This window comes from Salvelinus alpinus, chromosome 13, assembly GCF_045679555.1.
Source record: "Salvelinus alpinus chromosome 13, SLU_Salpinus.1, whole genome shotgun sequence".
Classification (NCBI taxonomy): Eukaryota; Metazoa; Chordata; class Actinopteri; order Salmoniformes; family Salmonidae; genus Salvelinus; species Salvelinus alpinus.
In genome coordinates, this window is record NC_092098.1 from 36,207,058 (window position 1) to 36,233,497 (window position 26,440).

Genomic DNA, 26,440 nt, shown 5'->3' on the forward strand with positions numbered 1-26,440 from the left:
GGATTTTAGAAACACTTAAAATAAGGTCTGTGTTCCGTGTAGGCTTACCCTGGCGTGACGTTTTGATAACCGCGTAACGACAGGGTAAGCCTACATGAAACATAGCCCTTATTTAAAGTGTTTCTAAAATCGCCTATGGGAAAAATGTATGGTGGAAAAACGATTGGAACCATTTCCCTGTTTGACAGCTAGGTTTTATGGGTATTATGACACCTGTGGAAGTTAATTTGCCCCAAAACCACAGAGTCGCTGGTTTGATCCCCCTTCAATTTCTACACTGATGACAGCAGTAGGATAGTCCCACAGGCCTTTGAAGAAAGTTCCCGTTTGCTTTTGTGCATGGGACTCTTCTAGAGAGAGTGGGAATTGTGTAGCTTTCTGTGTAGTTCCTCATATACTCTATAATGGGAGTATCGGCACAGGCAGTGCAACTGTCAAAAGACTGATGAAATAGGTTGGTTAAAGGTTGACATACAGAGCCACCAGTAACATGTGACATTGTTACATTTCCTTCCTGGGAACATTTAGCCTAGATGTAGGGCAGCAGGTAGCTTAGTGGTTAGAGTGTTGGGCCAGTAAAAGGTTGCTAGATCGAATCCCCAAGCTGACATGTCAAAATCTGTCGTTCTGCACCTGAACAAGGCAGTTAACCCACTGTTCCTAGGCTGTCATTGTAAGTAAGAATTAGTTCTTAACTGACTTGCCTAGTTAAATAAAGGTTAAATAAAACATTTAAATTAGTGGGGGCTGCTGAGGGGAAGATGGCTCATAATAATGGCTGGAACGGAATCAATGTGTTTGATGCCACTCCATTACAGCCATTATTATTAGTAGTAGCCTCCACTGATGTAAATGTAGTTGTATATTGGCAGATATAAAAGCACAGTTCAAACTATATTTCTGAGACTCAGATTTCAGTGGGTCAGTCCCAGTTAATTGATTAGGAAAGGTGTAGAACATTATCTTGCTATTTCCGGGGCTATATAAATATTCTCTCGACCTACGTTTTTCCCCCCAGGGAATTTATGTAACGCACGAGCTAAACTTCATCCAATCAGAGTTCAATGCGTTGAGGGAAAGCGTAAAGAAAAATGTAACTGATCCTAGTACTGGTTGATTCCTTACATGGCCATATAACGTATTCCGCAATGAACAATAGTGGCTATATTCTGATTGTAGATCAGTTTCAGTGTGCTAGAACATACTAGAAGTGCAACATTTATTTTCACCGGCAGGTGAGGAGTTATTGGAAGAAGATATATAGAGGTAGAGGCTACGTCTCATTCATCGGGTTGCGGAGACTGCGAACAGCTTTCATTCCGAATTGCGTCCATCATATCCAGGTAATTAAAACAACAAAATGTTAATCTGGTATATCCTACATCTTTGTCAGTTATAGGCATATGTAATGTGACGTTTCCTACAATTGTTTATTGGCTACCCATATTCACTTTTGTATCAGTGTTTTCTTATAATTAGAATCCACATGTATATACCTATTTGTTGATTTAAGATAATTTGATGTCTACATTGTTGTATTCACTTGTGGGTCTATTCAACCATTCTCCGAGACGACAGCTAAGAGATGCCAGAGCAGTCTCTAGAAAATGTAATAGGGTACCGGTGAAATGGCCGCAATTAATTGATATGCGCATGGATGCGGAGCCAGCTGTACTGCAGTACTTACTGCGTTGTCCTTCAGAATCCCGGGTGGGGGAGGGTATAAAACGGTCGTGACTTGCGACAGATGAAATTTACCACTGAAATAGCGCGAGAGTTTGGACTGGATGTTTTGAAACCAGCCAGCAATTTGGCGCTTTCCGTTGCTATGGCAATAGAGTCCCTCTATTGCAGCTCTAAGCTGATCGAGGACCACATTCATTAGTAATTAGGTCCTCAATCAGCTTAGAGCTGCCCTAGAGCAGAGGTTCCCAAACTTTTTATACCCCTTCAAACATTCAACCTCCAGCTGCGTACCCCCTCTAGTACCAGGGTCAGCGCACTCTCAAATGTGTTTTTTTGCCATTGTTGTAAGCCTGCCACACACACTATATGATACATTTATTAAACATAAGAATTAGTGTGAGTTGTTGTCACAACCCGGCTTGTGGGAAGTGACAAAGAGCTCTTATAGGACCAGGGCACAAATAATAATATAATAATAATCAATAATTTTTCCATCTTACATATAAAACCTTATTTGTTCATCGAAGATTGTGAATAACTCACCACAGGTTAATGAGAAGGGTGTGCTTGAAAGGATGCACATAACTCTGCATTGTTGGGTTGTATTAGAGAGGGTCTCAATCTTAAATCATTTCCCACACATAGTCTGTGCCTGTATTTAGTTTTCATGTTAGTATGGGCCGAGAATCCACTCTCACATAGGTACATGGTTGCAAAGGGCATCAGTGTCTTAACAGCACGACTTGCCAAGGCAGGATACTCTGAGCGCAGCCCAATCCAGAAATCTGGCAGTGGCTTCTGATTAAATTCAATTTTCACAGAACCGCTTGTTGCAATTTCGATGAGGCTCTCTTGTTCAGATATCGGTAAGTGGACTGGAGGCAGTGCATGAACGGGATAACGAATCCAGTTGTTTGTGTCGTCCGTTTTTGGAAAGTACCTGTGTAATTGCACACCCAGCTCACTCAGGTGCTTCGCTATATCACATTTGACATTGTCCGTAAGCTTGAGTTCATTTGCACACAAAAAAATCATACAATGATGGAAATACCTGTGTGTTCTCCTTGTTAATGCATACAGAGAATAGCTCCAACTTCTTAATCATAGTCTCAATTTTGTCCCGCACAATGAATATAGCTGCAGAGAGTCCCTGTAATCCTAGATTCAGATCATTCAGGCGAGAAAAAAACATCACCCAGATAGGCCAGTCGTGTGAGAAACTCGTCATCATGCAAGTGGTCAGACAAGTGAAAATTATGGTCAGTAAAGAAAACTTTAAGCTCGTCTCTCAATTCAAAAAAACGTGTCAATACTTTGCCCCTTGATAACCAGCGCACTTCTAAATGTTGTAAAAGCGTTACATGGTTGCTGCCCATATCATTGCATAGTGCAGAAAATACATGAGAGTTCAGGGGCCTTGCTTTAACAAAGATAATAATTTTCACTGTAGTGTCCAAAACATCTTTCAAGCTGTCAGGCATTCCACTATGTCTCCCTGTCATGGCTTTTGTGCCATCAGTACAGATACCAACACATATTGACCACCAAAGTCCATTTTATGTCACAAAGCTGTCCAGTACTTAAAAAATATCCACTCCTGTTGTCCTGGTTTCCAGTGGTTTGCAGAAGAGGATGTCTTCCTTAATTGACCCCCCATAAACGTAATGGACATATACCAGGAGCTGTGCCAGGCCCGCTACATCTGTTGACTCTTCCAGCTGTAACGCACAGAATACCCCTCAATCAGCCTCCCGAGAAATTATCTTCAGCGAGACTGGGGGTCGGCAGGGCCTTAAGGCCTAATGGGGCTCCGCTCCACTCATAGAACTGGAGTTACAACTCCGGTAACTATCGTTCTATTGTGGAGCTCCGCCACATAGGGGAGCTCAACGCTCCAAAATGTGCTCCCTGCCGAGCCTAACTCTTCCCACTTAATGAACAGGTCGGGCCCAGCAATGGCTGCGACCAAATCCCGCAGTACTGTAACACACTGTGAAAACAGACTGTCACAATGTACTGCGTCCTCGGTCTAATCCGCCCTACTCAGTCTAAAGGCATAGCCAATGACTAGTGGGCAGAATAACATAATGAGTCATACTAATCTGTACCAGCAGATAGATGAGCTCAAAACTGTCAATACTAAAGATTAGTCTAAAAGTACTGTAACACCAGTTACAGAAACTATATCCCTAATCCTTCCGCCCAAACACAGTCATAGACTTGTGGGCAGGATACAACACATGGCTCTACTGTGCTACACCCTCAGCCAGGAGTCATGTCATGTAGTTATTCTAATAGGAGAAAGCGGACCTGATGGAAACCCTGTCCATTGATCCTGCGTTTCCCGCCTTAGTTCTCGCCTTCCTACCAGCAAAGCTGAGTATAGGCTAAACCAATTTAGAAGACCTACTCACTGATTTCTCAGTGTAACCCGCCACACTCAATCCACAGCCAAAGCCAATGATTCGTGGGCAGATAATAGAATATGGGCCACCTACTCTGCCTCAGCAGATAGATGATACCTCAATATTCTATCAAATTTAGTGACCGGTTTAATAGTAAAGTAATACTAGTTACAGCACTATTTCCCTCATCACTCCTCCCCAACACAGTGATACACTGGTGGGCAGTTTCAACATTCCCTGTTGTACTGACAGTGTCAGACAAAGGTCATGTCACACGTCTCTCTCTTTGACAAAAAGAGCAGACCTAATGGGAAACCTGCCGTCCTGATCGTCCTGCATCTTTTCTAAATTCAAGTTTTCACTTCAGCCATGCTGAGTACAGAACGAGCTAGAGAGTTATACGACATGTCTAACAGGTAGAATCGGATAAAAGGAGACAGTGACGCCCACGGCGCCGCTGCACAAATATCCTCTACCCCTGTTCCTCTAAAAAAGGGCCGTAGACGCCGCTACTCCACGAGTTGAGTGGGCTCTTATTCCCTGAGGCAGTGGCCACCCTGCCGCCTCATAAGCCATCTCATTGCCTTCACAAAGCCAATGAGACAGCCGCTGTTTTGAAAGTGGTCTATCCAGTGTACTAGCACTGTGACACACAAATAGCTGAAGCGATGACCTAATCGTTGCTGTGCGTTACACGTAGCACGCCAAGGCGCGCACCGGGCACAGGCGATGAAGCCTCTCCTCTCTCCGCTCCACATGGGGAGGGGGGGAGAAGGCCCACAGCTCAACGGTCTGTGACCTATAAAATCTCTTAATAACCTTCGGAATAAATGCAGGGTTAGGACGTAACACCGCTCTGCTCAGATCGCCGTTAATGGCAAGGCAGTCGGGTCTCGTCGAAAGAGCACCCAAATCACTGACGCGCTTGGCCGTAGTCAAAGCAAGCAACAGTGCCGTCTTCAGAGAACATCTTGAGGGGGATTTGATTCAGTGGCTCGAACGGCGTCTCGCAGAACGCCTCGAGTACCAAAGTTAAATCCCACTGGGGCAGCGTGGCTCTAGGCATTGGCCTAAGCCGCTGCGTTCCCAATAGAAACCATTTCAATAGAGGGTGACAGAAGACGGTGTCTATGCCAAACCTCTCATGACAAGCTGAAATCGCTGCCGCGAACACCTTAATAGTGGTCGGTGAGCGCTGCTTGTCAAACATGAACTGTAGGAAAGAGAGCACGCCCTTGACATGACAGCACACGGTGTACACATTCTCTGTGGCATTTTTTTTTTTCAACCTTGGTCAGTAGAGTGGAGTTTTCCAGAGAAAAATCCAGACACTTCCCAACATCCTCGTCTTCTCTAGAAGCGCCGTCATCATATGACGCCTCAGAACCTGAGGCTAACACAGACATGGCGTCCTCTGGAGGGAGATCTACCCTGAAATGCCCACCGCTGCTTCCTCTCCTTTAAGAAAGGAGGGCGCAGCTAGGGCATTTCGGTGGATCTGTGAGGCCGCCCCTAGCGCGCTGTGAACCTAAGCACACGAAACATACAGTGGGGCAAAAAAGTATTTAGTCAGCCACCAATTGTGCAAGTTCTCCCACTTAAAAAGATGAGAGAGGCCTGTAATTTTCATCATAGGTACACTTCAACTATGACAGACAAAATGAGAAAGAAAAATCCAGAAAATCACATTGTATGATTTTTAATGAATTTATTTGCAAATTATGGTGGAAAATAAGTATTTGGTCAATAACAAAAGTTTATCTCAATACTTTGTTATATACCCTTTGTTGACAATGACAGAGGTCAAACGTTTTCTGTACGTCTTCACAAGGTTTTCACACACTGTTGCTGGTATTTTGGCCCATTCCTCCATGCAGATCTCCTCTAGAGCAGTGATGTTTTAGGGCTGTTGCTGGGCAACACGGACTTTCAACTCCCTCCAAAGATTTTCTATGGGGTTGAGATCTGGAGACTGGCTAGGCCACTCCAGGACCTTGAAATGCTTCTTACGAAGCCACTCCTTCGTTGCCCGGGCGGTGTGTTTGGGATCATTGTCATGCTGAAAGACCCAGCCACGTTTCATCTTCAATGCCCTTGCTGATGGAAGGAGGTTTTCACTCAAAATCTCACGATACATGGCCCCATTCATTCTTTCCTTTACACGGATCAGTCGTCCTGGTCCCTTTGCAGAAAAACAGCCCCAAAGCATGATGTTTCCACCCCCATGCTTCACAGTAGGTATGGTGTTCTTTGGATGCGACTCAGCATTCTTTGTTCTCCAAACACGACGAGTTGAGTTTCTACCAAAAAGTTATATTTTGGTTTCATCTGACCATATGACATTCTCCCAATCTTCTTCTGGATCATCCAAATGCTCTCTAGCAAACTTCAGACGGGCCTGGACATGTACTGGCTTAAGCAGGGGGACACGTCTGGCACTGCAGGATTTGAGTCCCTGGCGGCGTAGTGTGTTACTGATGGTAGGCTTTGTTACTTTGGTCCCAGCTCTCTGCAGGTCATTAACTAGGACCGTGTGGTTCTGGGATTTTTGCTCACCGTTCTTGTGATCATTTTGACCCCACGGGGTGAGATCTTGCGTGGAGCCCCAGATCGAGGGAGATTATCAGTGGTCTTGTATGTCTTCCATTTCCTAATAATTGCTCCCAGTTGATTTCTTCAAACCAAGCTGCTTACCTATTGCAGATTCAGTCTTCCCAGCCTGGTGCAGGTCTACAATTTTGTTTCTGGTGTCCTTTGACAGCTCTTTGGTCTTGGCCATAGTGGAGTTTGGAGTGTGACTGTTTGAGGTTGTGGACAGGTGTCTTTTATACTGATAACAAGTTCAAACAGGTGCCATTAATACAGGTAACGAGTGGAGGACAGAGGAGCCTCTTAAAGAAGAAGTTACAGGTCTGTGAGAGCCAGAAATCTTGCTTGTTTGTAGGTGACCAAATACTTATTTTCCACCATAATTTGCAAATAAATTCATAAAAAATCCTACAATGTGATTTTCTGAATTTTTTCCCTCATTTTGTCTGTCATAGTTGAAGTGTACCTATGATGGAAATTACAGGCCTCTCTCATCTTTTTAAGTGGGAAAACTTGCACAATTGGTGGCTGACTAAATACTTTTTTGTCCCACTAAGTCGTGCAGGTCCATAGCCGCCATAGTGGAGCAGCGACACTGAGCTCTTAAAAGAGCTTTTGGTGTGGAAAATGCGTGCTCATTGAAGGACGATGTCGAGACCAGGAGCTCGACAGCGGGTTCATCCTGAGACTTCTCTCTTCTCTTCTAGGCTTCTTCAGGCCAGTCCTGTCGATGAAGATAATGGTAGGCTGATTGAGGGGAGGCGTCCCCTTATATAGGTACACCTGTACTCCTATTGGCTGCAGGTGTGTGCATAATTTCTCAGGTTATTCACTGCCTAGGCAGCGGGGTAAACCACAAGGAGCAGAGCTCCCCTATGGGGCGGAGCTCCACGATATAGAACATCTCCTGCCATGTCACTGATGTGTCGTGAAACAGTGTTGTTTGATGAAGGCATTGTCTGTATAGTTTTTTGGGCCTTTTCCCCCAGCATTGTCCCAGCCATATCCGGGGCAGCAGGAAGAATTAAGTCCTCCAAATAGTATGGGACTTGCCTGTCCTAGCCACTCGGTAGCTCACCATATAGGACGCTACTAGCCCCTTCTTATTAATGGTATCTGTTGCTTTTATGCATGTCTTACTACTCGAAGGTTGTCTTTATTGTCACTCCAAAAACTCCTGTGGCTTAATTTTCAAATTGTCATGTTTTGTTTCTAAATGTCTGCGCAATAGTGAAGGTTTCCAGCGAGAGAGTAACACTTAATGTGATTGGATGTTAATTATTTGACTAGGCTACCTGTATTTGACATTGTGTTGTTATTTCGCTGAACACTAGATTTTATTTTTGGCAATGAAACGAGGCTACTCAGGCAAGAAAAAAAAAACACCCAAATGTTTAAAAAAATAAATGTGAATCACATTTTTATTTGGCTTACCCCGACGGCATTGGGCGTACCCCAGTTTGGGAATACCTGCCCTAGAGGCACCAGAACATCCCATTTAAGAACATTTTGAAGATTGTTCCACAAATAAGGTGCAAGAAAACAGAAAGCTGATTTACCTAACTCAGTAGAGACAGAATTTTCAGAGTTAGCCATCCCTGAGACCAGGTGTGGTAATTCTTATGTCTAAAGTTTAGTAATGATGTTAGGTACAGTGGGACTTTTTGCAAAAGGTCTTTATAAATGCCAAAATGGTAATGTATCAACCTACGTGACATCAAAGAGGGCCAATCAACTACTAACATTGTCACCGTAATAAAATGTAGTGCGCTATGATAAACTGCATCTAACCGCTTTAATGAAGTGGCAGCTGCATTCATATAGATGTCGCCATGGTCTAGGACCGAGAGGAACGTTGACTGAATAATCTGCGTTCTATTATTTAGCGAAAGGCAGGACCTATTTCTATAGAATAAGCCCATTTTTATTCTCCGCTTCTTAACTAACTCATCAATATGCTTTTTAAAAGACAGCTTTTCACCTATCAATACTGTATGCCAAGATATTTGCAAGCATGGACACGATCAAGTACATATGGTTAAATCAGACTTATTTTTATGCGCTCTAGAGAACAACATATACTTAGTTTTACCTGCATTCAGTACTAATTTCAGGTCAATAAAGCTTTTCTGTAATACAATGATGACAGACTGTAGTTCAGCTAGAGCCTGGTCAACTGTGGGGGCAAAAGCATACACAACAGTATCATCGGCATACAAGTGCAGGCTACATTTTTTTTAACATTCGATATTCTTAATGTAAATAGTAAAAAGTACAGGACCCAGAATCGACCCCTGCGGGACACCTTTCGTAATATCCAGGAAACCTGTTTGAACACCGTCAGTAGATATACATTGATTTCCATCTGTCAAGTAATTTTAAAACCAGTTACATGCAGCCTGGTCTAGACCAATTGAGGAAAGCATCTCAATTAGCAGTGACTGATCAACAGTATCGAAAGCCAATGAAGAGGGCAGCACAATGTTGCCTTTATACTTTTAACTATAGACTCCTCATTCATCTGTAATGACAGCTAGGTAGTATTCATATGGGATGTAAGTGACATGCCAATTTAGCTAACGTCACTGCCATCAGGAAGCACGATGACAAGCTGGTGGGAATGACTAATTCACCGGTGTTGTATCGAGGTGCTTGCCGACGTGAGCGCTTCCTACTAGGTAGCAGTATTTACGTTGTTGCCGGTGGCTGCTAAAGGCGTCCGTATGCTTCCCAGACTAAATAATTTCCGCATACATATGAAGATATTTTGTGATGTTTTTGTTCGTTTTGGACTTCGGCAAAAATAATGTTGAGGCAAGCCGAAGTCTGTAGACAAATCCTACGCTTCCTCATCAGCGATTGGTCAAAAGTAGCGATTCTTTAATGAAGTGCCTGTTGTCATTCAACAAGAGACGACTCGATCTCATGCACATTTCTTCACTTGAGAAATACTGCACCAATCAACCTCAGATGAAAAATTGCACAACTAAGATCTCGACAAAAACGTCAAAATGAATGACAGAGTTCTTCAGTTATCTTCATTTAATGACTATTTTGAGTAAGTGTCTACTGGCTTTTCTCGTAATTCAAGCGAAGGTCTTTTAAAGGAGTATGCGAGCACACTCATTCGGCTAGTTGAGCTCGGCTAGACGCTAGCCAAACTGAAGTATGCTGACAACGTTGCCAATTTTCTTCCCTCCCGTGGTTTGATAAAAAGTAGGATACTACCCTATACAAGAAATAACTAATACCGATAACCATGTAGATGTCAAGAATGAACGGTAACAACAAGCACTGCGGTCCAGCAACGGTGTGGGAAGTAGTTGGGCTAGAGTAGCCAATATCAGGTTGACAGTCACAGTAAGCACACTCAGGGCCGGCCCGCCCATTAGGCAGGATTACGCGGCCGCCTAATTGACACACAAAACCTCACATAATTCTGCCCAAAAACAATGACCATTTCTCTCAACCAGTGGTATATAGGATTTTTAGGGGAGCGCTGATGCCGCCCTTTGATGAACAGTACCCACTTTGTCAATCAGGCTAATCACAACTGCAGTCCAGGAGTTTCACCGTGTGTGCTAAATTTGTCATGATCAGTGGTTTCCAGTTTGTATCTGTCAATTTTTGATGAGCTGATCATAGCGAAAAATAATATACTACTGCATTTCCTGCTGTAGGCTAAACACATTGCAAATAGAGTACCACAGTATGAATCATAATACCCATAAAACCTAGTGGTCAAACAAGGAAATGGTTCCAATTGTTTTTCCACCATACATTTTTCCCCGTAGGGGAGTTTAGAAACACTTAAAATAAGGACTGTGTTTCATGTAGGCTTACCCTGGCGTGATGTTTTGATAATCGTATAAATCTCTCCAAGACAAGGTGACTTATCAATATATTAGCCTGCATTTTTACATTTACATTTTATTCATTGAGAGCGACTTACATTAGTGAGTGCATACATTTGAATACTTTTTTCGTACTGGTCCCACATGGGAATCGAAACCACAACGGTGGTGCTGTGAGCGCCATGCTTTACCAACTGAGCTACACAGGACTGAACAAATTGGCTATATTTCTTTAAGTTGACAATTCTGGGAACTGTCTTGTGCAAGTTTTAAATTGACACAATACCTGTTAGCAAAGGTGTCAGCTAGAGATGACGTGCAGGAGCTTGCAGGGATTTTTTAGTCTTGCATGATGTCTACTTTGATGCTAATTAGCATTTTTGAATCTGAGAGAAAATAGATTTACATGGTTATCAAAACGACATGCCAGACTAAGCCTACACGAAACACTGACTTTTTTTCCTAAAATTCCCTATGGGAAAAATGTATGGTGGAAAAACAATTGGAACCGTTTCACTCTTTGACCCCTAGGTTTTATGGGTATTATGACACCTCCACTGTAGAGTTCTATAGGCTCAGGATACAGTGGCTTGTGAAAGTATTCACCCCTCTGGGCATTTTCCCTATTTTGTTGCTTTACAACCTGGAATTAAAATAGATTTTTTGGGGGGTTTGTATCATTTGATTTACACAACATGCCTACCACTTTGAAGATGCAAAATATTTTTTATTGTGGAACAAACAAGAAATAAGACAAAAAAAACAGAACTTGAGCGTGCATAACTATTCACCCCCCCCCCCAAAAGTCAATACTTCGTAGAGCCACCTTTTGCAGCAATTACAGCTGCAAGTCTCTTGGGGTATGTCTCTATCAGCTTGGTACATCTAGCCACTGGGATTTTTGCCCATTCCTCAAGGCAAAACTGATCTAGCTCCTTCAAGTTGGATGGGTTCTGCTGGTGTACAGCAATCTTTAAGTCATACCACAGATGCTCAATTGGATTGAGGTCTGGGCTTTGACTAGGCCATTCCAAGACATTTAAATGTTTCCCCTTAAAGCACTCAAGTGTTTCTTTAGCAGTATGCTTAGGGTCATTGTCCTGCTGGAAGGTGAACCTCTGTCTCAGTCTCAAATCTCTTGAAGACTGAAACAGGTTCCCCTCAAGAATTTCCCTGTATTTAGCGCCATCCATCATACCTTAAATTCTGACCAGTTTCCCAGTCCCTGCCGATGAAAAACATACCAACATGCTTCACTGTGGGGATGGTGTTCTCGGGGTGATGAGAGGTGTTGTGTTTGCCCCAGACATAGCGTTTTCCTTGATGACCAAAAAGCTACATATTTGTCATCTAACCAGAGTACCTTCTTCCATATGTTTGGGGAGCCTCCCACATGCCTTCTGGCAAACACCAAACGTGTTTGCTTATTTTTTTCTTTAAGCAATGGCTTTTTTCTGGCCACTCTTCTGTAAAGCCCAGCTCTGTGGAGTGTACGGCTTAAAGTGGTCCTATGGACAGATACCCCAATCTCCGCTGTGGAGCTTTGCAGCTCCTTCAGGGTTATCTTTGGTCTCTTTGTTGCCTCTGATTAATGCCCTCCTTGCCTGGTCCGTGAGTTTTGGTGGGCGGCCCTCTCTTGGCAGGTTTTTTGTGGTGCCATATTCTTTCCATTTTTTAATAATGGATTTAATGGTGCTCCGTGGGATGTTCAAAGTTTCAGATATTTTTTTATAACCCAACCCTGATCTGTACTTCTCCACGACTTTGTCCCTGACCTGTTTTGAGAGCTCCTTGGTCTTCATGGTGCCGCTTGCTTGGTGGTGCCCCTTGCTTAGTGGTGTTGCAGACTCTGGGGGCTTTCAGAACAGGTGTATATATACTGAGTTCATGTGACAGATAATGTGACACTTAGATTGCACACAGGTGGACTTTATTTAACTAATTATGTGACTTCTGAACGTAATTGGTTCCACCAGATCTTATTTAGGGGCTTCATAGCAAAGGGAGTGAATACATATGCACGCACCACTTTTCCTCTTTACATTTTATATTTGGTTTGGAAACAAGTTATTTTTTTCATTTCACTTCATCAATTTGGACTATTTTGTGTATGCCCATTACATGAAATCCAAATAAAAATCTATTTAAATAACAGGTTGTAATTCAACAAAATAGGAAAAATGCCAAGGTGGGTGAATACTTTTGCAAGGCACTGTAACTTCTGATGAATTTGGGTATCTGATATTCAGAGCATAAATTGCCAAGTTGATTAGTTACAGGAATCAGGACTAATAAAGCCAATGCAACTGCCTGTTTTACAAACTGTAGGTCTACCATATGGATGGGCATTCATTAAATTCCATTGTGGGCTGACACTGTAGGCTACACCCAAGTAAGCACGGGCCGATTTCTTTTGGATGTCTATTTTTGACATCAATGTTTGGTTCAGATTTGGTCCGGTCTGAACTGGCCTTGATTTGGTCCAAAAATAGACGTCTATAAATGACGTCTTTTCAACTTTCATTCAGAACTTAAAATGAACCTAACTTCAACGTCTGGAAAATACGTATTTTAGATGTCTTTTCAATGTAATTTTGCTTACTGGGACTATTCTAGATTTTGCTGGGTATAGATCGGTTAGCTGACAACAGTAAGGAAAAGGATGTGCGTGCTTCCTGTTTTGTGATTCTGGTTGGCCAGATTGCTAGCAAGAATGACCAGAAACTGCCAAATGGGGAGAATCATAAGTGGCTCATTTCATCTTGTTATTGATTCCATGTCTTTTTTTAAATGTTTTGACTGATTCTATTTCAATGTTAATATGGCTCAAATTCACTAGCTAGCTAACAATAAGGTGACCAGATTTATGAAATGAAAACCAGGGACATTTCCAGTTCGGTGGTCAATATATCATTAAAATATCCAATGTTATTATCTATGAAATAAAAATGGTGGACAATTCTGGTTTCATGTATTTAGTCTAACAGGCACACTGTAATAGACAGAGAAAACAACTATATTACAGAAACACAACAAACAAGACAGAACTGTCCAATCTGAACAGCCATTCAGTGGTCCTGGTAGCCTGGGTAGAATAAGAGCGGAAGAGAACATGAACAAAATTTAAAAAAGACAATAGTACTGTATATGTGAAATACTTAACAACATAATAAAGAAATAAGACGATGATGAGATTGGTAACTACATAATATACTTATACCAACCTAATCTGTATATTTCTCAGAAGAATGTATTTTCTTTAGGATTCCCTCTGTCTTTGGCAAGCTTCTCCATGAACTCCTGGCAAGGGAGGTTGAAGTTTGTCTTCACAATAAGCACGGCCTTGATGGTAGGAACAGTGAACCCATTTCTTGCTGCTGTCCAAATATCATTCATTTGGGAGAACACTCTCTCGACTGGTGCATTACTTCCAGGTAAGCACATGACAACAGACGCTAATCAGCCAGGTTAGTGTGTGGGATGTCATTCTTTTTGAAGTGGGTAACCACCATGCTCCAGCTCTGACTAAGCGGTGTCTCAGATGTTTTCCATTCTTCAAGCGATCCCCCCTTTAGGAACTTTATGCATCCTCATTGATGGTCACATTGGGGCTGCCATCATATACAGTTGAAGTCGGAATCTGGATCTCTTCATGCTGAGGTTGCCTTTTTAAAAGGAGACAATGTAAATCTTTTAGATTATCTGTGTGCTTTCCCCATGCTTGCAAATAGTTCACAGCCATAGTGAAGAATGATTGAGATGTTTTGAGAAAGCTCTCTTTAGACATTGCTCTATTTTCCTCAAGCTCTCTCAGAAGTCCTCTGACCAAAACTGGAATGAAGTTGTCATCACGTCTTGCAGTCAATTTTGCCTCAACGTTTCTCAGAATTGCAGCTGACTCCACAGCACAGTGGTCCTGACCTTCAAGCATCTTGATCGTGTTACTGAATACGGTCAGGTTTCCATGGACAAAGGCCAGCCAAACTTGAGTCAATGGATCTTTGAACATTGTTCGCAGGACAACAGGGTATTTGTCTTCAGAAAGAAAAAAGGATTTCAATGGCACATACATTTTCATCACTCTTTCTAGAGCAGGGAGCATGGACAGCCAGCAAACATTGCTGTGTCCTAAAATGTTATGATACTCCTGGCCAACAAACTCACAAAAGCTCTTCAGTCTTTCTACTCTGACGGTGAAAATAGGAAAATATCTTTGTGAGCAGGTACTCAACATCAAGGGGTATCATATCCAAAGCTGTTCTGGCCGTGTTATGAATGATGTGGGCAGGACAACCTAAGCCAATCACCTCCCGCTGCAGAGCATTTTTAACATTGGTATGGACATTGATCCTCCCCAGCCTATTCAGTCCTCCAAAGTTGGTATTTGTGTTGTCGGCAGGGAATTCCACGACTTTGTTTTCCAGGTTACATTTTTGGATGACCACCAGGACCTCAGATGCAATTTCCTCTGCTGTTTCTCCTTTAAATTCAACAAAATCAAGCAGTTTTGTTTCCACAGATGTGCTGCCATCATATACAGTTGAAGTCAGAAGTTTACATACATCTTAGCGAAATACATTAAAACTCAGTTTTTCACAATTCCTGACATTTAATCCTAATAAATATTCCCTGTTTAGGTCAGTTAGGATAACCACTTCATTTTAAGAATGTGAAATGTCAGAATAATAGTAGAGAGAATGATTTATTTCAGCTTTTATTTCTTTCATCACATTCCCAGTGGGTCAGAAGTTTACATACACTCAATTAGTATTTGGTAGCATTGCCTTTGTTGTCCTTAAGCCATTTTGACACAACTTTGGAAGTATGCCATTGTTCATTTGGAAGACCCATTTATGACCAAGCTTTAACTTCCTGACTGATGTCTTGAGATGTTGCTTCAATATATCCACATACATTTCCTGCCTTATGATGCCATCTATTTTGTGAAGTGCACCAGTCCCCCCTGCAGCAAATCACGCCCACAACATGATGCTGCCACCCCCGTGCTTCACGGTTGGGATGGTGTTCTTCGGCTTGCAAGCCTCCCCCTTTTTCCTCCAAACTTAACGATGGTCATTATGGCCAAACAGTTCTATTTTTGTTTCATCAGACCAGAGGACATTTCTCCAAAAAGTATGATCTTTGTCCCCATGTGCAGTTGCAAACCGTAGTCTGGCTTTTTTTATGGCGGTTTTGGAGCAGTGGCTTCTTCCTTGCTGAGCGGCCTTTCAGGTTATGTCAATATAGGACTCGTTTTACTGTGGATATAGATACTTTTGTACCTGTTTCCTCCAGCATCTTCACAAGGTCCTTTGCTGTTGTTCTGGGATTGATTTGCACTTTTCGCACCAAAGTACGTTCATCTCTAGGAGACAGAATGCGTCTCCTTCCTTTGCGGTATGACGGCTGCGTGGTTGTTTGTACAGATGAACGTGGTACCTTCAGGCGTTTGGAAATTGCTCCAAAGGTTGAACCAGACTTGTGGAGGTCCAATTCTTTTTTGATGAGGTCTTGGCTGATTTCTTTTGATTTTCCCATGATGTCAAGCAAAGAGGCACTGAGTTTGATGTTAGGTTTTGAAATACATCCACAGGTACACTCCAATTGACTCAAATTATGTCAATTAACCTGTCAGAAGCTTCTAAAGCTTTAATTTTCTGGAATTTTCCAAGTTGTTTAAAGGCACAGTCAACTTAGTGTCTGTAAACTTCTGAACCACTGGAATTGTGATACAGTGAATTATAAGTTAAATAATCTGTCTGTAAACAATTGTTGGAAAAATGACTTGTGTCATGCACAAAGTAGATGTCCTAACCGACTTGCCAAAACTATAGTTTGATAACAAGAAATTTGTGGAGTGGTTGAAAAACTAGTTTTAATGACTCCAACCTGAGTGTATGTAAACTTCTGACTTCAACTGTATCTTACAATATCTGACTACTATTGGCAGCAACATTACATATCCATGATTGGACGCATCAATGTACAGGGACACAAATTCCACCTGGTCTAGGTCTGTGTTACCTGTGTTACCAAAGTAGTTGCCCATGGTGCTAACACGTTACTCACTATGGCGTCACATTTTGTCCTAGCACATGTAAACTTTGGCTCATTAAGCTTCTGTGTCAGTTGTACTGTGCAGTCCATAGATCTGTACCTATGATTGTGTCGCATAGTGTGGTATGCAAAGACACCCTCGTGCACAGGTAAATCATATTCTTCTTGGGAAGGCTATTGTACCTCCTCTGTCTGCTCTTCTTCACACTCCATGTGTCACTCTTCTTACTCTCTTAACTTTTTATTTTCCTCCAATCTTTCTCCTCCTCTTTTCTTCACTCGTCTTCCTTCTCTTTCTTCCTTTCCTTCTCATTACCTTTCCACCTCACTCTTCTACACTCTCCTCGCTTCACTCTTTTTACTCCCTTAATTTTTCCTTCTCACTCTCTTCTCCTTCCTCTCCAATCTTTAATAATAAATAGTACACTCTTAGATAAAATACTTTGGTTAACAGATTCCCATTGCTTGCCTTATTTTTATATTTTGTCAAAAACATTGGAATAATAAATTGGCAGGCTCTGTAATCATATATTTACCTTTCCTCCTCTATCTCCTTCACTCTTTTTCCTATCCAGTCTTCCTCTTCTCCACTCTAACAGAAAACACTATGCTAATGTTATCCATGAAAATGTCTAAATATATATTTTCACACTACTTATTATAATGCCAAACTATTAAAATTGTAATCTACAAATAAATATTATCATAATTAATTGTGCATTCATTTAATATAATCATATTTTCAAAATAGCCCGTCCACTGCATGTTTACATGTGAATGTTTTTTAACCTAGCTACCATGACAGTAGCTAGCTAACCTAGCTAGCTAACTTAGTCTACATAGCTAACGTTAGCTAGCATAACCTATTTAAAACCTTATAGAGCAGATCATCTATCTATATAATAAATTGTGACATAACATCACTAGCTAGTATCTCAAACGATGGTAGCTTACCTGGCTTGAAAAGACGTTTGTGGTGATGTTGTGGATTCACTTGACACTTGCTAGTTCTCCACAGCAATTTTCTCTTAACTTCTTATGGCTGCGGGGCAGTATTGAGTAGCTTGGATGAAAAGGTGCCCAGAGTAAACTGCCTGCTCCTCAGTCCCAGTTGCTAATATATGCATATTAGTATATTTGGATAGAAAACACTCTGAAGTTTCTAAAACTGTTTGAATCATGTCTGTGAGTATAACAGAACTCATATGGCAGGCAAAAAACAGAGAAAAATACAACCAGGAAGTGGGAAATCTGAGGTTGGTCGATTTTCAACTCAGCCCCTATCGAATACACAGTGGGATATGGGTCATTTTGTCTGATGCTTCTACTGTGAAGTGGGGCCGAATGAGAGGGGATTGAGTAAGGTCTACCATGACCTGAACATGCGCTGACCATGCGCGTTCATGTGAGAGCGAGCTCTGTTCTATCGCATTTCTGAAGACAAAGGAATTCTCCGGTTGGAACATTATTGAAGATTTATGTTAAAAACATCCTAAAGATTGATTCAATACATCGTTTGACATGTTTCTACTTACTGTAACGGAACTTTTTGACATTTCGTCTGCTTTTAGTGAACACGCTTCGTGACTTTGGATTTGTTTACCAAACGCACTAACAAAAGTAGCTATTTGGACATAAATGATGGACATTACCGAACAAATCAAACATTTATTGTGGAACTGGGATTCCTGGGAGTGCATTCTGATGAAGATCATCAAAGGTAAGTGAATATTTATAATGTTATTTCTGAGTTCTGTTGACTGCACAATATGGCGGATATATTTGTGTCTTGATTGGGCTCTGAGCGCCGACCTCAGATTATGGCATGGTTTGCTTTTTCCGTAAAGCTTTTTTGAAATCTGACAAAGTGGTTGCATTAAGGAGAAGTGGATCTAAAATCCCATGTATAACACTTGATCTTTGATCAACGTTTATTATGAGTATTTCTGGAAATTGATGTGGCTCTGCAAAATCACCGGATGTTTTTGGAACTACTGAACATAACGCGCCAATGTATACTGAGATTTTTTGATATAAATATGAACTTTACCGAACAAAACATACATGTATTGTGTAACATGATGTCCTATGAGTGTCATCTGATGAAGATCATCAAAGGTTAGTGATTAATTTTATCTCTATTTCTGCTTTTTGTGACTCCTGTCTTTGGTTGGGAAAATGGCTGTGTTTTTCTGTGATTTGGCGGTGACCTAACATAATCGTTTGTGGTGCTTTCGCTGTAAAGCCTTTTTGAAATCGGACACTGTGGTGGGATTAACAACAAGATTACCTTTAAAATGGTATAAGATACTTGTATGTTTGAGGAATTTTAATTATGAGATTTCTGTTGTTTGAATTTGGCGCCCTGCACTTTCACTGGCTGTTGTCATATCGATCCCGTTAACGGGATTGCAGCCATAATTAAACTAGCGCAAGCAAGTAACGTTAGTTAGTAGAAGACGAGTGAATGAAGCTGCTATAGCGAGCAGCCCCATCTGTTGGCCAAAACAAGCACAACACGATTGAGACATCAACCGGTAGGCTCCTGCCTGATCTTTCTTGCCACGTAAAATATTATTTCACTTCGCGGTCTGTTTTTAACACACAGTTAAAAACGGGGACAGCTCCAGCCAGGGACAGGCCACCAAAAACGGGTCTGGTCACCCTAGCTAACAAACAACTTTAACAATGCATTTGAGAGACAAGTGTTCATTGTGCTAATTTATTTACGTTTTCAATAAACATTGGAGACTAAATATAGTTTAGATGTTGTCAATAATCTAAGCCAACCCTGTTTGTTTTGCCCCATAGTTGCGCATGCCTTGGTTTTGTTGCTAAACAACCAGCCTGTCTATAGGAGGGCACAATTTCTTTGGCCAGTCTAGGGTGGCAGAACAGCCAGGACTGGGCCTGAGCACACGCATGCAACAGTACACCCATCATCAACTCTTTCATCGAAAATAAACAATCATACATTTTATTAACTGAGAATGTACAATTACTTTGTGTAAAGCTAACAGTTAAATATGACTCATTCATCCTCTGGCTTCAAAATGTTAAGTCCAACTCTTGCGGTAGTTCAATTGTAAATCTCGTCTGTCGCTGTATTCCAATTGTAAATCTCATCTGTCGCTGTATTCCATCTAGACACAACCGTGCAAAGCACGTGCCTCCCCAGATGGTCAGGGATCATCCCAGATAAAGATAAATCGCATTTGCGAACCATGCCAAACTGGGTGAAAGTGCAATGATGCAATTGCCAAGGCAAGACATTCTGACATTTGATTGTGTAACATAATAATAGTAGGCTAAATAGTGTTGATGGTGCTCACTGTAGTATAATTTATAGGTTCATAGATGAAAAAAGCACCATAGCTTATTTTGTGTGTACTCCTAATAGCTTGAGTGTGCCATTACCCACAGCCCTATGGGTTTGTATGCCCTTGGAAATTCCCATGCTGTCTCAATGTGTCAACCTCTGCTACATGGTGAATTTCCCATGGGACTGCAGTAGCATAGTCTTTACAGTGGTAAGGCAGCGCACCATGTATACCTCTTGCTTGCCTAAGATGGCTGCCTGGCCCATCCAATGCCAGCCCATACATGAATGGCGAAGATGCATAAAGATGGCAGCCCCCATGTACTTACCACAAATGCCTCGTTTGCTAAGTTCACCGTATTGTACATTGCTCACCGTTAAAAAAATTGTAAAGGCGTTACATGATTCAAATTCTAGCTCCAAGACAGCGGCAAATTGAAAAAACGAAAAAGTAGATTGTCCTGATTGGTTCAATGTGCCAGTTTAGAACTTTGTGGGAAGTAATAAAAACAAGGATGTCATTTCCAATGGTACCTCTATTTTTTCGGCACTCAGCAAATTTCAGGTCTGCTGAGCGCAACTTAAACTTGAAAATTCTGTGCAACTTCCGGCGTGCGTTTACTGTGAACATTGAGGCTTTACTCGCTTTAAGGTACAGTTTTAACAGTGGCCAAGTAGGCTACTGTGGTTATTTGATCAAAGTGTAGGCCTACCAGAGTGGCCTACCAGAGAGGTCTACCATCAAAACAAAAAATGCATCCCATAACATTTTAACATGGAAATAGCTGTTCTATCATTCACCAACAGTAGCAGCAAGTGTGTGTTGTTCAATGTTTTCCTACATTCCATGAGACTTCTAAAAAAAAACATGCAGGGCTTGTCATGAACCTGTTTATCCACTTGTCCTGAAAATGTTGTTGTTTGATGCAAGAAACCACTTTACAAAATAACATTCATTATTATTCCCATACCATTATTACAAAGAATCAGACAAATTATGCTACCCTCTTCCTATTGCCTACTTAGCTTATTCAAGACCACTCAAAATACAACACTGCCCCTTTAAAACATAAAAAAAGCTATTTAACTGCCTTGCTTTTCAAAGATGACTAGAAATGCACACATTTTGTGCTCACTCCCCTATTATTGAATAGAAATTAGCTTTAACTGGGCTAATAACTCACTAACTAGCAAAGAATATGAACACATGTATGCAGGTGACAACATGCAGATCTCAAAACAAGCACCTCTACTCGTGACCGCTCATGCAGTAAACACAGTCCAGTTCAAAGTGAACAGCACAGATCCATATATGGCAATGGCTATTTGCATATAGGCCAACTGCAGTTCGGATTGGTTATGGTGCGCCGGTCTGTGTAGAGTATGGGCCTGAGTCATGCTTGTTAATGCAGTAGAATCCTACTCCGATGTGTTCTGCCTACAAGAAAATCTCTTGCATAGTTTGCTTTGTTTTTCGGTATGTTACATTGGAAGTGGCTAATATTGTGTTGATTCAAGCACAATTCCCAAGGTAGAACAAAACGTTGATAGTGTTAATTAAAGGAGGAAACTGAGTGAAGTGAAGTTCAATCTTGTGCTTCTCTGTGCACGCTGATATTTCTTCTGCACTGCAGTCCAAGAGCTGCGTGCAGTTTAGCAGGAACATTGTTCATATCTGAATTTCTCAATATTTATGCACCTTTGCCATCAGTTTAAAGAGCAACTGTACCTAAAAAGCAACTTCTCATTTTGAAAATGGCCTATGTGGCATCAATATGTGCCAAACATTTATTCTAGTGTCAAAATTCACTACAAAGTTTAAATAGGAAAATTTTGGTCATAAAGTATGTCTCGTACAAAACGGAGATTGGCAAGATGATAGGAAAACAAAATTATGTCATGGAATGAAGAGTACTGTAACAGTTTTCCATGGGCTGTGTTTAGTTTAATCCTGCACAAATTCCCACAACTGGCAGAACTCAAGTAATCATCAATCCAGAACTCAGATCGCAATGCCAATGGTCAATTTGGTTGACATTCGATATCACAATGGGGCTAGTTAGGGACCATCATTAAATTACACAGTGTACATGGAACAATAATTTAAAAGGTCAATAGCTCCAAATTTCAATGACTTAACCTTAAACCAACTATAAATTGTAGAAATTCCTTTACAAATATTGAAAGCATTCGATGAGACAACTAAAAGATGTGCAACATGAAAATATTGTCCCTTTTTACATTGTGTAATTGACGGCCCCTAACTATCCCCAGAGATAGGCTATCCAAAGTAAAAACAACTTTGCCACGGTCGCACACCAGCCGACTGAAGCTAATTGGCCTAATAATTTGGCCAACTCTTTCCACCTGCGTACACACAGGAAACACCCACATCAAGCCACACCCCAAAACAAACTCACCTTTGAATTCTGTCAAGGCCATTAGCATTTTTTTATGAATCAAATCTAAAACAAGGCCAAATCAGGAAGTGCAGTCGCCCTTTAAATGAAACTGAAGGCCTATGACTTTTTTGGAACCGGATTAGTCGCCGTTCTCAGGAATTGAATTTCAACACGAGTTGGCATATTTCTCCATGAAGGAAGTTGCACATGTAATCTATGGTGGCTACGTCTACCCAGGCAGCACAATTCAGATGTTTTTTCCACTTTCTTTTGACTAATCTGAACAGCTTTGAAAAATATATTGCCACATCAGAGCTGATCTGATTGGTCAAAAGACCAATTAGTTAAAAAAATATCAGAATTGGGCTGCCTGTGTAAATGCAGCCACAGTGACTCATAAACTACAGTCCAAAGTCTCTATGGGTCACTTTACCTTGAGTGATCATGACTGCCACCTATTGGAAAGACTTTGCTCATCATTAAATATTTATCTGTTTTCACAGCAACCATGTCTAAGGGAACAGCAGTCGGCATTGATCTTGGGACCACTTACTCCTGCGTGGGTGTGTTCCAGCATGGCAAGGTTGAAATCATTGCCAACGACCAGGGTAACAGGACCACACCAAGCTATGTTGCCTTCACTGACTCTGAGAGGCTCATCGGTGATGCTGCCAAGAATCAGGTTGCCATGAACCCCTGCAACACAGTGTTCGGTAAGTTTATGTATTGCAATGGTGATTATTGGTAGATGTTTGTAAAGGTGTGAGGCAGTTTATTCCTGCCATTTGTAGTTTCCACCAGAGGTTATATAACCTACCTTGGATGTCTGAGTTTGAAACCAAAGATCAACTGCTATGATCAGAGTATGTCTATAATGCAATCGTTTTAACATACTTTTTATTTGCGTATTCCAGATGCTAAGCGTTTGATTGGTAGAAGATTTGAGGACACCGTGGTTCAGTCTGACATGAAACACTGGCCTTTCAACGTCATCAGCGACAGCGGACGCCCCAAAGTGGAGGTTGAATACAAAGGCGAGACCAAGAGCTTCTACCCTGAGGAAATCTCCTCCATGGTGTTGGTCAAGATGAAAGAGATTGCAGAGGCCTACCTCGGGAAGGTGAGTTTGAGTTGCATTGCAGTCTATTTCAGATTTTTATTGACAGTTTGTGTATTCATTCACAACTTCTTCTTTTTTTCTACCCTCATTTTTGCAGACTGTATCAAATGCGGTTGTAACAGTGCCAGCTTACTTTAACGACTCTCAGCGCCAAGCAACCAAAGACGCTGGAACAATCTCTGGTCTGAACGTTCTGCGAATCATCAATGAGCCAACCGCTGCCGCTATTGCTTATGGCTTGGACAAGAAGGTGAGACGCATATATTTTTAGAGCTCAGGAAGGTCTATTGAAATAATAATTGGACAAACTAGATTAAATTCGCTATGATTAATTTTATTCCTGCCATTCATTTATATATATACACAAACACTCTGTACATGGGACAATAATTATATATATATAGAGAGCTAGCCATGTGTCATACCGTTTAAATATTGAACATTCTTCTGTTTCAGGTTGGTGCTGAAAGGAATGTCCTTATCTTTGATCTGGGTGGCGGCACCTTTGACGTGTCCATCCTGACCATTGAGGATGGCATCTTTGAGGTCAAGTCCACTGCTGGAGACACCCATCTGGGTGGAGAAGACTTTGACAACCGCATGGTCAACCACTTCATCGCAGAGTTCAAACGAAAGTACAAGAAAGATATCAGTGACAACAAGAGAGCTGTTCGCCGTCTCCGCACCGCCTGTGAGAGGGCAAAGCGCACCCTGTCCTCCAGCACCCAGGCCAGCATCGAGATTGACTCTCTGTACGAGGGAATCGACTTCTACACCTCCATCACCAGAGCTCGCTTTGAGGAACTCAATGCAGACCTTTTCCGTGGCACCTTGGACCCAGTGGAGAAATCCCTCCGTGATGCCAAGATGGACAAGGCCCAGGTCCACGATATTGTCCTGGTCGGAGGCTCCACTCGTATCCCCAAGATCCAGAAATTGCTCCAAGATTTCTTCAACGGCAAAGAGCTCAACAAGAGCATCAACCCCGACGAGGCTGTGGCCTATGGCGCAGGTGGGTCACTGATCATCTTGTGTTCACTCTGTGGTCATTGGGCTGCTATAACTAGCCCTAACCTAATAGTTTAGCTGTGATTAAGTTTATTCCTGCCATTAGTACTCAAAAGATGGCACAACACCTTCCTTTTTTAATGTCTGAGCGACAATGTTACTGTGGCTCTACAATTATGTTTTGACATGAGTCTAACCTCACCATTCCCTTTTACAGCTGTCCAGGCAGCCATCCTCTCAGGTGACAAGTCTGAAAATGTCCAGGACCTGCTTCTGCTGGACGTCACCCCTCTGTCCCTGGGTATTGAGACAGCTGGAGGTGTCATGACCGTCCTGATCAAACGTAACACCACCATCCCAACCAAGCAGACCCAGACCTTCACCACCTACTCAGACAACCAGCCTGGTGTGCTCATTCAGGTGAGAAGACCCTGCATAAAATGTACATTTCAGGGCAATGTTTCCTCATTACTTTAGCCATTTGCTGTGATTAAGTTTACTCTTGCCATTCGTAGTTTCCACCAGAGGTTGAAAGACAAAATATGTCCCAATACCTTTGTTGGATGTCTAAGTGACTATTTAGTGAAATGTACTTCTCATTTGAAGACCATGTATGGTTTTAGCTAATATAGACTGTATCCTCCAGGTGTATGAGGGTGAGAGGGCCATGACCAAGGACAACAACCTGTTGGGCAAGTTTGAGTTGACTGGAATCCCCCCTGCACCTCGCGGTGTTCCTCAGATTGAGGTCACCTTCGACATTGACGCAAACGGCATCCTCAATGTCTCTGCCGTTGATAAGAGCACTGGCAAGGAGAACAAGATCACCATCACCAATGACAAAGGTAGACACAATAAAATGTGACCAAAGTGAAATGCTATTACAATATGATGCCCACTTGGATAGTGAGTGTATCCTTAACTTAACTTTTTTTTTTGTCTGACCAGGTCGCCTGAGCAAGGAGGACATTGAGCGTATGGTCCAGGAGGCTGAGAAGTACAAGTGTGAGGATGATGTGCAGCGTGACAAGGTTTCCTCCAAGAACTCCCTGGAGTCCTACTCTTTCAACATGAAGTCTACTGTGGAGGATGAGAAACTGCAGGGCAAGATCAGTGACGAGGACAAGACCAAGATTCTGGACAAGTGCAATGAGATCATTGCCTGGCTGGATAAGAACCAGGTACAGTATATTGATGTGCCCATTAATTTAAGCCAAGTTATTACCCATAACGTGTCAAGAAGGCAAATAAATCAATCAATCTTAACCTGTATATTTTTTTTCACAGACTGCGGAGAAGGAAGAGTATGAGCACCAGCAACAGGAGCTGGAGAAGGTGTGCAACCCCATCATCACCAAATTGTACCAGAGTGCCGGTGGCATGCCTGGTGGATTGCCTGGAGGCTTCTCAGGCGCTGGCGGTGCTGCTCCTGGAGGTGGTGGATCCTCAGGCCCCACCATCGAGGAAGTCGATTAAACCCAATGTCCCATCTCATCACTCTGTAAACACAAAGCATGTCACCCCAGAGTCCCAATCTGTAAAGCCAAGGCTGGTCATTGGCTGAGTAATTTTAAACTGATAAAAGCTGCTATGTGTGTTTTGAATACTTGAATATGTACACTGTCAAAAATAGTGGGATTTTAAGGAAGAAGAGTTTGCCTGTCTATACATTTTGAGTCCTGGAGAATAAATTATTATTTATGTCACTAACCACGCTTCCATCCACAGTTTTTATGAGAGTAAAACTTGGGAGTCACATAATGATATAGTGTGTGTGGTCCTCCCACTATGACTCGAAACCATGCAGTTTATTAGGCTACAAATGAAATAACTTATGAACTTCACAGGGTGGTGAAAGTGCACGATGATCTTGATGGTACTTTCCAATAAATATCGAAGGTCTTATTCTGGTGACGATGATCGATGCTTGACTGCCGTTTGACAAATAAAAGTATTCTCGCTCTTATCCATAATAATCTGCACAGGCGTGGTTCTTGAGT

General features: G+C 41.9%; 1 protein-coding gene across 3 annotated transcripts; it reads left to right on the forward strand.

The window, feature by feature from the left end:
* Nucleotides 1-1,205: 1,205 nt before the first annotated feature.
* LOC139537594 (heat shock cognate 70 kDa protein-like) lies at nucleotides 1,206-26,416 on the forward strand. 3 transcript variants are annotated; one of them, XM_071339076.1, is made up of 9 exons: nucleotides 1,206-1,343; nucleotides 22,816-23,025; nucleotides 23,227-23,432; nucleotides 23,530-23,682; nucleotides 23,889-24,444; nucleotides 24,658-24,860; nucleotides 25,087-25,285; nucleotides 25,389-25,621; nucleotides 25,728-26,416. In XM_071339076.1, exons 2-9 carry the CDS (start codon nucleotides 22,821-22,823, stop codon nucleotides 25,914-25,916), a joined length of 1,944 nt encoding a protein of 647 aa, XP_071195177.1. In that variant the 5' UTR covers nucleotides 1,206-1,343; nucleotides 22,816-22,820; the 3' UTR covers nucleotides 25,917-26,416. The 3 variants fall into 3 exon arrangements, with proteins under 3 accessions (XP_071195177.1, XP_071195176.1, XP_071195178.1); XM_071339075.1 differs by lacking the exon at nucleotides 1,206-1,343 and adding an exon at nucleotides 13,812-13,968; XM_071339077.1 differs by lacking the exon at nucleotides 1,206-1,343 and adding an exon at nucleotides 22,331-22,521.
* The last annotated feature ends 24 nt before the right edge of the window (nucleotides 26,417-26,440 follow it).